Source organism: Thunnus albacares, chromosome 14, assembly GCF_914725855.1.
Source record: "Thunnus albacares chromosome 14, fThuAlb1.1, whole genome shotgun sequence".
NCBI classification, from domain to species: Eukaryota; Metazoa; Chordata; class Actinopteri; order Scombriformes; family Scombridae; genus Thunnus; species Thunnus albacares.
In genome coordinates, this window is record NC_058119.1 from 11,765,258 (window position 1) to 11,778,282 (window position 13,025).

Consider the following 13,025-nt stretch of genomic DNA (forward strand, 5'->3'; position numbering starts at 1 on the left):
GAAACCATGGGATAAAAATGGCTCTGCTGTTGATGATAACACCCACCTTTAAACATCTGACACCAAGAGTTTCCTGGACACATTTAATTAGCTTAACAGATGGAAAGAATTACGCATCCAATGCAGTGAGATGACATGAAATGTGATTTGAATAAAATGAAAAGACCTGTCATCTGTTATTATGAAGAGGCCTCACAGGGTATGACAAAATGCATGTTTACTATGTACTTGTCGGACTCAAATAAAATAATAATTTAAAAAAAAAAAAAAGCAAAAACTCCTTGTACTCAGAGAGTTAAGAGGCAGGAGCTGGAATCTTACCGTCATTACACAGAGGTCCTCCAAATGTCGTCATGCTGCAGTCACAGCTGAAACCCTCCCACTGCTGGAGGCACACACCCTGGTTGGCACAGGAGTCCTCTTGGCACGTAGTGCTGGGACCTAAGCATGGAGACAAATAGCGACAGGGTGAGCAGACTCTGATAATACAAGTAAGTAGTCTGTAGCCTGACTATAGTAAAATTAGATGGCACGCAAAACAACACAGCCTTTTGCGAATGGAATTAAGCATATACAGAACAAATACGCATATGCTATGCAAATACACTAACAGCAGTGCATTTAATCATATTCTTTCTACAGAACTGTCCAGATTGTCAGCTGCCTGCCTGAACCCTCTGTGAATTTATTTGTATTCAGAATACAGAGACAAACAAGCATCACTCATGGACAAAAACAGCATAAAAAAAACATCTGAGGTATTGAAATAAGTTCAAATAATTTTAATGCTTGGATTAAACCGCCATTAAAAATTTATGTTTTTTATTTTTTACATTTAAGAAGGTAGAATACAAAATGTTAACTAGAAAGGCAGGCATTAAGTTACATCTGGCTTCAACATGTAGAGAAGCGTGTGTTTAAAATGTGTCTTGATGTGATGTTACTTGATTATATTTCCACCATAAACAGTGAACACTGTGGTCCAGATTTCCTTTCTTTCTCTTTCCTTTCTCCAAACTGTCAACCGTTTGTTGAGATGGCTTGTGTGAGCAAGATGCATGTTATTACCAGCTGTGGATGGGGAGCATAAGACAACTCAGTTCTTTAGCAGAAGGGCCCCCTGACTTACCCCTTTGCTTTTAAAGTAGCCTGAAAAGAAGCCATGTGACATTTTTTCAATATGTGTTTACAGTCATGCGTTTAATCTTCTTGTTTGTGCTTCTATCCTTTCTGACATCCCATCAATCAGCTGGTCAGTCTGAGCCAATGTGCAGTAAGGATGCAGCTGTACGGACTGTATCGTCTGACTGTTGGTGTGACAGTGATGCTGAGCTACTTAAGCTGTTGGAGGAATGTTAGTGGAATGGAAAAAGGTTAGTATGGATGAATGCTGGCAAGTTATTATCATTGTTTAAAAAAAATAAATCAAAAGTTAATCATATTTTATTTAATTGCAGTATTATTTTATAGTAGGATTATACTCTGACCACTTTTATTATTTTTGCTGATTATTAATTAGGACATTTGCACTGCACTTATGACAAATGAGCGTCATATAATGACACATCTACTCCTACATGCATGAATCTATCACTGCCCATTTCATAGTGTAGACTCATTGTAATTACAAGGACAATGTGCATATTTATTTGTGAGATTTTAAAAAGATGTTGCTCAATTGTTTCATACAGGCATATATCACAATCTCCTCCTCATATGCTGTCTTTTTTTCTGATTAATGTGTAGCCGCAGCCGCCGCTGCTCACCCTTTGGAGTAGCTATGGTAACTGGCTAATAGTTTAAGCATTTGCTGTAGCCCACTCAAGGCTGAAAAATGCAAAATGCAGTACATACTGTACATTTTGCTGTTGGAAACACGTACATGATGACAAATGTTTCAAAAATACATCCATATATACATATCAATTTGACTCGCATATAACTACATGGTACGTTAATGATTTGATGAATCTTTCACATCATAATCTAATGTGTCATAAATATAATGTCCTAATTTAACTTGACTTGGCTTATGAGTAAACAATGGCACAACAGATGTGTAATAGCATACTTATAAATATGTGTAGCTAAAATATCACAATTTGAAACAAATGAGAAGTAAAATCTTTTTTTTTTTAGTTTTCATTTATGTAAATGTAAAATATGATATAGAGGATAATTAAATTTAATTTGTAATTAATGTTTATTACAAATTCAGTAACTATAATGTAGTTATATTACTATTTATTATCAAAATGCATCTGAATTAACTTAAATTATTGGCCAGTGGTGCTATTTGTTTTTCAGCATGTTGTTAAATCTTAAAAGACTGAAGAATGCTGTTAAACATACAGTTCCTATTTACAAATGTAGTGATAGAATGCTGAAGATTATAACAGGAACATGACACTGGTGAGCATGGGACTTACTGAATCCCATGTGAAACATAAAAAAAATGATTGATGTTTCAATAAAAAAACCAACTATTCTTTATCAGAAATTCATGCAGAAGAAAACATGTAATATGTTATGAGGACTATAATAAATCATGCAAAACTATAATATAGCTCACATGTGGTGTATGTTCACAAAAATGTGGGGGAAACAAACATAAAGCAAACGTAACATAGCAAAAACCAAAGTTATGTCCAATAAAAACAACATACAATGTGTGAGTGCAAATCAAAATGTGAGCCCCATAGACTTTGATACAAGATGGTAATGGTCCTTGTATTCCTATGGGACTGAAGCCCATTCCGTACGGCAGGTGGGTGAATGGCAAACTAGGCAGTCATCTTGCTCAGGGAGATGTGGAAAGTGTAGAGGTAGAGACTTTGGAGAGGTGGCGGGGGGGGGGGGCAGAGGCATTGCAGATGCAAAGGAGGGGGGGAGGTGGGGGAGGGTATCAGACTCCGTATCAAACAGACAAAGCTATCTACCTTGCAAGTCAGCTTTCATCAATGCAACTTTTGTCAGCGAAATAATAGGAAAGGAAAAGGCAAAGTATACCAGCTGTTAGTAAAGCACCAAGTCAGAGATGGAACAACAGAAACACAGACTGTTGAAGCAGGAGAGAGAGAGAGAGAGTGAGTGAGGATTGAGGTGGATTGTTTGTCCTCAGAAAGAGCCAGAAGGGGGAAATTGTATTGTATAATAGAGGCCAGGTTAAGCCAAACTGTAACAGCAACTACTCTCAAACTGGCATCAGTGATATGAAATAAAAATGTGCAGTTATTAAGTCATTATTACGGAAAGTGGATATGCTTTATCCATTCTGTTCAGTAAAATTTAAAGTGATAGAGAAACTACTTCCTCTCATGCATATTTTGAAATGGCCTCTGCTTTATTCAGTACTATCAGCACCTATTCTACCTACTGACTCCATCATCACTATTCAATAAATGTGTTATCATAGGAGCCATTTTCCATTGAGAGCGAACATTGATTGTGTGGCACAAAATGAAAACAGCAAGTTTGACAGAACCGCACAGGGTGCTGAATTTGATTACATTTGTAATGTTGGAACATGAAAAGTTGCGTACTCAATAGAAGAGAGTGGATGAATTGCGAAATTAAACTAAGTGAGTGACGTTGAAAAATAAATCAAATATTGTCTCTGGATGTGGTGCACACATTAGACTGGGCAAATGATATTCATGCATGCAACAAAGGCTTCATACATAATTCAAAAGGATTGCTTCTGGCAAACTCTCAGATCCAGCAAGCATGCATAGAGCAAAACAGAATGGGGATAAAATGGGAAATAACACTGGCAGTACAAATATGGCAGAGAGAATAATCAGATTATGGCCAAGTGAAACAGAAATGATTGCCTGTGGAGAAGTGTCGGAGCTTGATGCATTCTAACAGAATACTAACACACTTTATGGATGGTAAATTATGTGCCACAGGTTGGCAGAGTGGTTGCCTTGGTGGGTGTGTTTTACAGTGTGTGTATGTGTATGCGTGTGTCCTTGTCGGACAAGCATGAGACTGAGAAGACTGAGCAGCGATACAGTACTTTGTGACATGGTGTCACAGTGACCCCCCTAGGATAGTTTTGTTTATAGTGAGGGGAAACCAGAATGAAGAGAATTAAAAGAAAGCTTTCCTGACTATCATTGAGATAAGAGTCCATAACAGACCGTCTTCCTTTTTAAGCATCTATCAATAATAAAACTAAGAGTTTCAGTGTGACCTTGTAAACTCTCAGGGTAAAAAAAAAAATTACTTTTGACAGCAACGGGTCACCGACAGCTGAGTCTAAGAGAGAGCTGGGAGACTACTCACCTTCACATCCTCTCTCTATCTGCCCCACACAGTCCAGAGCGTCTGACATCAAGTCTGGGAGCCGCCCATTCAGATCCACTGATGCCAGACAACCTTGAAAACCCTCTTTGGCATGCACCAGTTTAGGTAGCTCCTTGTACATCTCCTTAGCCACCCCACCAACATAAAGGTTACCTGTACAGAATTGAGAAATATGACAATACTGACCCCTAGTGGAAATAAAAGATGTTACCTAACAGAACATATGCATGTTACAGTACTTTAAAGTCTTGAAAAGCACATGATTTTGGACTATCCTTATTATTGTCAGTCCTTATTGTGTTGTGTGATTTGCGTAGACATTTATTTGCACATATCAATATTATTTTTTTCATGCCCCAATGAGGAATTTGTCATCTACTTTGTAATTAGTCACTAGCAATCTTTAATAACAATACATTCCAACATTGTCCCCAGTTGAGCTCTAATTATGCCAATGTTGTTCCAGTTAGAGATGATTCTTTCAAATAATTTTTATCCCAGGTGGGTCTGCTAAGCATGAATGGTCTTTTCTATGAACTCTCTGCTTCACACACACTGTTACTGTTGGCTGCTGAACAGATGGGGTTGGGTACCTTGCTCAAGGGCACCTCAGTGGTGGAAATGATGTGAGAGAGCCAGGTGCTGCTGGCCTCCAGCATCACCGTAAGGAATCTGGGAGTTATCTTTGATCATATGTCCTTTAAGTCCCACATAAAACAAATTTCAAGGACTGCCTTTTTTCACCTACGTAACATTGCAAAAATCAGGCACATCCTGTCTCAAAAAGATGCAAACTAGTCCACACTTTTGTTATTTCTAGGCTGGATTATTGCAATTCCTTATTATCAGGCTGCCCTAACAAGTCTCTAAAGACTCTCCAGCTGGTCCAGAATGCAGCTGCCCGTGTACTGACAAGAACTAGAAAAAAACATGATATTTCTCCCATTTTAGCTTCGCTGCACTGGCTTCCTGTAAAATCCAGAATAGAATTTAAAATCCTTCTCCTCAACTACAAAGCTATTGATCAGGAACCATCATATCTTTAAGAGCTCATAGTACCCTATTACCCCACTAGAACACCTTGGTCCCAGAATGCAGGCTTACTTGTGGTTCCTAGAGTCTCCAAAAGAAGAGTGGGAGGCAGAACCTTCAACTATCAGGCTCCTCTCCTGAAGAAACATCTCCCAGTTTGGGTCCAGAAGGCAGACACCCTCTCTATGTTTAAGAGTAGGCTTAAACTTTTCTTTTTGATAAAAACTTATAGTTAAGGCCGGCCAGACTTGTCTTGTGCCAGCTTCTAGTTATGTGTTTATAGGCCTAGATTGACAGGATACTTCCCATTTTGCACTGAGCTCCTCTTTCTTCCTCTCCCTCTCTATCTGTATGCATTCATGTCCCATTAACGTATCTTACTAACTTGGCATCTCCTCTCTCCCGTAGTTTTATGCTTTCTCGTCTCTCTTCTCTTTCTTCCTGTGGCTTTCTGCAGGTATTTCTGCTACTGGAGCTGTAGAATCTGGATCTGTGATTGCCAGCCACCCACTGCCCCTGTGATTCTGCTAAACACCAACTCCTACAATCATCATTATTATTATTGCTATTACTATTCATCTCTATGTGGGACTTTCACTGTGCTATACCCTCTTTCTCTTTCCCTCTCTCTCTCTCTCTCTTGCTCTCCCTCCCCCTCCTTCTTTCTCTCTCAACCCAACTGGTCAAGGCAGATGGCCACCCACCCAGAGCCTGGTTCTGTTCGAGGTTTCTTCCCATTAAAGGGAGTTTTTCCTTGCCACTGTTGCCAAGTGCTTACTCATGGGGGAATGTTGGATCTCTGTAAATAATATTGTCAAGAGTATGGCCTAGACCTGCTCTATATGAAAAGTGCCCTGAGATAACTTCTGTAATGATTTGGCACTATACACTGTATATAAAATTGACTTGACTTGACCTGACTTGACCCCGATAGTATTTTTTTATACTATCAGTCACAAACCAGCTTCTCTCACCTCTAGGCCACTGCTGCCCCAGTTTAATGCAGCCTAAAAATATAAAAAATACAGTATCCCTACGCACCCTTTAGGTCCAGGTTTTTGGCTCCTGTGGTAGTCTGGGTGGTAATCTTGGTATCAATCTTGACAGTGTGGAGGTTGTTGGTGTCCCTGGAGATGATGACATTGTGCCAGTGGTTGTCATTCAGGGGCTTGTTGGAGTTGCCTTTGATCAAGTGGGCTCCATTCCCCAGGTCAGATACGTAATGCAGGTACCTGGAAACGTATATTTAACAACATGAGTGAAGGCAATCACAGAGAGAAATGGAAAGAATATGAACCCATGGCATTGTAGGTATTACTGTAATTGAAAAATATGCATATATATTATAGACAAGTTCAGAAATGTAGACACTTTTCACCACATTTGATTTGTTATCAAGTGATTAACAGACTGAATAAAACAGACTAGAGTGTAAATAATAAAATTACGAAGTAGAAAAAATATAATGAACTTCTGAAAACTGAAGTGAGTGCATGTTGTTGGTGTATGTGTTCAATCGTGTGTAGAAATGAGAGTATCAGACAGTGCAGCTGTTTGAAAAGGGGCTATATAATTGGCAGGTTGCAGAATTAACAAAGGTTCTGGGCTGTGCTGAACAAATTGGTCTTAAATTCTTTGGTCTACAGGCAGTTTATGATTCGCATGCTCATTTTAATTAAAATGTATGACTTTAATGTTTTGCTCACTCAATAATACCTTTAACTTCAGGCATTACTTAAAAGAAGGTCATTCTATGGCTGCATTTTAGCAATAAAAATGCATCCTTGTGTAGTTGATTCCCTTTTATGTCGGGTATTTGTTGTGCCTTCATGAAGATTAAAAAGAACAGTAATAGCTGAAAGCTCTTTAAGTAAATATTCTGGCATAGAGGTGATAAGAAAAGAAGTTGGATTCCCGTTGTAATGGCATAAAAATCTGTCAAGAATTATATTAAGTTTGGAAACGGTCATATAGTATGAAGAGCTGCATTATTAAAACCTGAATCCATTTATATGGAGATTCTTACATAAACATCTTGCTTCACTCATATAAAACTAATTCAATGTAGTTTAAAGCTTTCTGCTTTTCCTATTTTCCGGTCTTTCCACCTGGTGTCAAACAGGTGTGTCCTACAAATAAGGTAATGTGTGTGAAAAGAGAAAATCAGTATATTTACTGTGACACAGTGTGACAGCAGCCACAGGTGAACAAAAATAAGGGGGTCACCTACACCAAATCAAACATCTTCTATGGGTGATTTTGTTTGTTTGACAAAGGTTCTTTTGCCATGGCAGTGCAAAAACCCCACAGTAGTGACTACTGCACCAAATAGGGAGTCAAATCTACTACAAAGGAAAGAAAATGTCTAAGGGATTACTATTTTAGGGCCCAAAAAGCCCAATTTAAGTGCTTGAAGATATAATAGAATCAATAAAGCTGAGATTTTGTGAATGTGACCAGATATACTGTAGAATTATCAGTCAAAGCTTCTGCATTCATACTTGAGGTTGGTATCCACTTACCCTTTGACCAGCTCCACCACAATGAAGTCATTTCCATCCCCACTGTTATACAGGATGAGGCCATCAGAGGAGGTGGTCTTAAACTGAAAGAAAAGGTGCATGGAGTAGTAGGCCTGCAGAGTAGTGAGGGTCACATAGCTGGAGCGTGACTTGAAGGTGACAGGGTCAGCAATGATGTTCTTGAAGCCAATCATGGCATTGAGCTCACAGTAATCAATGTCACCATTTTTACAGAGGTCTATGTAGGCCATGCCATTGAAGGAGAGACTCTGGAGGTGGCCAATGAAGTTGGACGGCACCATGGACATGAAGCGCTTCTCTGTCACAATGCCCGTCTCAATGTTATGGAACTCCAGTTGGGTGTGGTCACCTGCCATTTGACCTTTGATCAGCAGAAGGGGGAAGGGAGAAAGGGTGTTATTTGGGGGGGAGGGACAATTAATGAAGCGATGATTTGTGGGTCAACTACACATCTTCTTAAAAATGACAGTAACACCATAGGATGTCGATGAAGAAGCCTGATATTAATTTCAGAAAGAAACATAAAAAAAAGTAAGTAGCACTCCAGTTAAGTTACATTTAAGATGTGCAAGCATAACACAACTATTACTATAATAAATGAATAGATGCAAATTTATTTTAAGATTTTTTGTCTTTTCCTAAGTTTCATTTTTCTGTTTAGACTGTGGTCAAAACATTAATCACCAAAACTTGCTATTCTCTTGAGGCTGTTGCTATGTAGACAAGTACAAAATGAACATAATAAATGTCTTGAAATAAATCACAATGTTTTCAAATTTTGTATCTGCTGACAAAAAACAAGGCACAACAGTTTCCATATCGTACCATTAACTACAATAGGATACACTTTTTACTGAGTATTAGATTTTATGGTCATCAAGTCATCTTAACCGAACATTATTTTATTAGAGGGCAAGTTTTATATTTTGCAAATCGAATGTAATAAAATAAGATAAGCAAAATATCAAACCCACCCACCATTCTCTCTTTTGTCTGTAATAGAACATGTGTCTTACCTAGAACATGACAGCCCAACAAGTGTAATGGAAGATATACAATTACAGGAGAAAAATACTACTCAGTTACAGGAATGGAGTTTGAGAAGTACCTTCCACAGGCAGCAGATCATCTACGGTCAGTTTCAAACTCTTGCCCCTCCTGAACACACGTACTGTGTGCCACTCATTATCGTTCAGATTCTGACCCGCAAAAATAGTCTCTGGACCTTTGCCTGCAGGACAGTCCAAACAACGGTTAACACACATGCATGCATAGACACCGCATACATAACAGACAGGCTGAGAGACAGCAGATATGAACAGAATCAGAGAGAGAGGAGGGACACAGTGGATGGGTTAAGTAGTTTGTAAGAGGCAGAAAACATTAAGGTAAACATAGCTAATGGTCCATAAAAACACATCATTCTGACTTGCATTTGCTGCGCTGATCGCACCATTAGATAGGGCGTCACATTTCTGAATTCTCACTGAACACCATTTTCCTCGAACCAAGAGCAGAGAGGAAGTAATCAGGATGTCACATTATTATTACCAACAGTATTCACACTAAGTGTTTTGCTGTAAATATATTACATCTGTTGTTTTAGTTAACTAAAGAAACAAGGGCAAATTATACTTTTCTGTAGATTTTTTCTCTGTAGACTTTTCATTTCTTTGGAGTTTTTTCTCATCTCTATCATGCCACTTGGTGGCAGCAAATAACCACCAAAAAGCTACAACAGAGCAAGGCTCATAAAAAACTGAGCATCGCTCTCCATCTTGTTTACCTGCGACAGTGCAACCCAGTATTTGATTTCTCTCATGTCCTCCACGTGAAATGAAATAGTAATACAGAAAGAAATACTTGCATAATGGAAACAGTGTGCTTGGCTGTGAAAAGAACCCTTTTAAAGCAAAACAGAGAGGCTGATGTCCCTGGAAATCCAGTCGTACAAAAGCGAGGAAATACAGAATGTGATTTTTATCAGAACCCTGGAAAATAAATGAGTGTTTTGGAAAAGCAGTAGGTATAGTAGCTGGTAGCTGATACTGTTAGTAGTCTTATGGAAACTGAATGTTCTAATTATTCAGTCATGAATGCTTTGATTAAATCCATAAATAATACCCAATGGCCATTTAGCTGAATAACATTTAACTAACAACATTGCAGGTCTTTGATTCATTCCTTAACTGAATCCTAAAACCAGCATTTTAATATTACATGAACTGTGTCACTGCTAGCAGGCAGTAATTGAAGTGTCACACGGAATCACGGTGGCAAAAACCTCAAGGAGAGATAATCAAATTTAGAATCACAGATAAATCAGAGCAACTGAATCTCTGTGATCTCACAAGCAGAGAGAGAGAGAAAAAAAAAAAAAGAAAATCGCTGCAAGATGCACTTCTGCATTTAGAAATTCCAACATTGGTCCAATTGGGGCAACACATTATTTTTTCATGCTGCCTCCACCTCAGAGGATCTCTGAATTTCTATATAGCTCCAATGTTCCCCTGCTGGGCACACATAACCAAACAGGCCAATGAGGGCGTGCCACTGTGACAGTATTAAAATCCCCAGGCTCCGGATACCTTGCCCACTGTGGGGCGCATTTCAGATGGGTGCCAGGTTCATTCCCCTGAATCCATTTATGGCTATTTATTTCTTCCTTTTCTGCAATCTTCAAAGCCCCGATGCAATGTGTATGCAAATCTGAGGGTGCCAAAGTACTGGGACACACTCAATCTCAGAGGCACAGTTCTGCTTTGTAAGCATTAAACACCGGGGCAGGATTGAAACCAGACGACTGGCGAGGGATTAAGGAGGAGAGATAGGAAATAATGGGATGGAGTTGGACTTGAAAGCATGCTTGATCTTTGCCTTCCATCATCCTGTCCTTGTTGCTCTCCAAGGAGGGAAGAAAAGGAAGGGGAAAAGAGGTCATTCGTATTAAGCAGCACATTCCTCCATAACATTCACTACTGTAGGGCCTGGGTTTACGCCTGTAGCGCAGTCTGTGGCCTAAGCCGCCAGCTGTTGGACAGACATGAAGGGCCTTTAGTCCGCGGTGTGCCACGTCCAGCCATCTCTAGTGCCCTCACTGATGGTGATCTATCTGCAGTGATGGATCTACAGTGATCTCTCCCTGCCTCATTGACTTCAGGCCCAAGGGAACAGAGGAGAAGTGTGGCACAGGGCAGCATGAGAAGATGTGATTATCCAGTCAATCAGCTCTGGCTGGCTGGATGACAAGCCAGATACTGGTGCTGCCTGCCCCGACACTGTGACTCACCCAGGTGGAGGAAAGAGGGACTCGCTGACCAAGCAGCAGGCCGCTACTGCTGGATTACCGTCAAAACAGACATCAAAGTCAGTGCACATGGTAAGGAAAGCTTAGCAGGCCATGCTAGGTGACCTGCTTGTCAAATCAATGCCTTGCTAACTGCAAACCCACCGTGAAAATGTTTGAGCAAGCAGAGGTTAAGTAGTGTTAAAACAATAAATGGAGGCAATCAATACTAAACTGCAGTTTCGTGTTATTTACGTTTATTTGTTCTATAAACTGAGAACCCTTGGTACTGAAAGAGTTGAAAAGATGGCTCGATGTTAGAGCCATCTCATTACCGAAACTGGAGTATTTTTAGCAATGACTGCATAAACATGTCATGTTAATGTTTACTACCTGCTGGCTTGACAGCATGAAGCAACTATAGGGAACGCTCAGTGTTTATTCATAGCTTTTAATTTCAGTCGCTAATGTTTGTTACAAGAACCACTGAGGAAACATGTTAGCCTCTATGTGAAACTAATTGATCACCATCATAAAGAACATCATAGTAATTACTCATTAATTTCAAGAACTTTACTTTTCTTTTCCCTTCACTGGTCTGCACACAGAAACTTCAAACAATATGGTAAAGTTCTGATTTATTTGGTATGAAGTATATCACATGGATGCCTGAGTTTTAACTAAAAATATGTAATTCAATGTGGTAATGATTTGTATAATCATCATTCCCTAAATAACAGATGGGATCTGCTTGATACATTCCATCATTTGTTTTCAATGATTTTATCTTTCCTCATATAAAGGAGAGCACCACTAAACTGTATTACATCAAAGCTTGGGGGAATACTTGATTCTTAGGGACTGTAATGTTTCCATGATGTTTGTTTATAACATGTCTTCACTTAAATCTTTATTCTAATTGTCTAGAGGGTGTATATTTTTACATACAAATACCAACTAAAGTTATATCTTTGGCTGATAAGCAGGCAGGATGCATTGTATTTATAAAACTCACCCCCTGTGCATCCTTGCTTCAAATCACCCTCTCATTTATCATTTTTGCATGCACAGAGGTGTAATATCCATGTAAAAGAATCCCTTGTAGCTCTTTCACACTAAATAAGTCAAAATCAAAAGATTGATGCATGGATAAGATCAATTATGAGAGAAAAACTGCAGTGAGATGTTGCCCAAGAAGGTCATGGCAAGAATAATCACATAAAGTTGCCCTCATCACGGCATCCCGGCTACACTGTAAATTGTGATTACACTGCAGTTCAGGTTAATGAATAATAGAAGACCAGAATGGCAAAATGACAAAAAAGCCAATCTGTCACGCAATATTTTTAGCTCATATTTTTAGTTTGTTGTCACTCAGTGCCTGTTAACAGTGTTTAAGTCAAAGTGGCAGTGTTTTCTTCAGACAGCTCTGGGCAGCCCCAGGGAGCCTAGGTCCCTAATTGACAGTGATGTGTTCTTTGAGTCGGTGCTGAAATTCTTCATCCACCAAGCTGACCGGAGCTACAGCGCCTGACAAGACACATTAATTAATGCAGAAAAAAAAGAAGACAAAAATAACACAGCAAAAAATAACAACCTAGGACAAAATATTAATTAAATCTAACTCCTAAGTGGAAAGAAAGATCTGCTGTTCCCTACTTTGTCCTCTATTTTACTTAAACATTTACTATATTTAAATATTTATGATCATCTCCTTTGTATGTTCATAGAATCTAGATATATAATATTGTGTGTGTTTTAGTGATGTGCAGAAAACCATTCAGGCTACAGACTTACATGTTCATTTATATATATACACACACATATCCATAAAACACCAATTATTTCTGCAA

General features: G+C 39.0%; 1 protein-coding gene across 7 annotated transcripts in view; it reads right to left on the reverse strand.

Moving 5' to 3' along the window:
- The window catches only part of LOC122996819 (neurexin-1a-like), a 269,296-nt gene that overhangs the window by 130,576 nt on the left and 125,695 nt on the right, over window positions 1-13,025 (reverse strand). For 6 of the 7 annotated variants that reach the window (XM_044372532.1, XM_044372530.1, XM_044372527.1 and 3 more), the window contains 5 exons: window positions 8,995-9,117; window positions 7,866-8,247; window positions 6,385-6,575; window positions 4,291-4,464; window positions 322-441 (listed from right to left, as the gene is read on the reverse strand). In XM_044372532.1, coding sequence (XP_044228467.1) covers window positions 322-441; window positions 4,291-4,464; window positions 6,385-6,575; window positions 7,866-8,247; window positions 8,995-9,117 — 990 coding nt within the window. Of the gene's footprint in view, window positions 1-321; window positions 442-4,290; window positions 4,465-6,384; window positions 6,576-7,865; window positions 8,248-8,994; window positions 9,118-13,025 lie in introns of those variants that run through there. The other variant, XM_044372533.1, reaches the window with a different exon arrangement.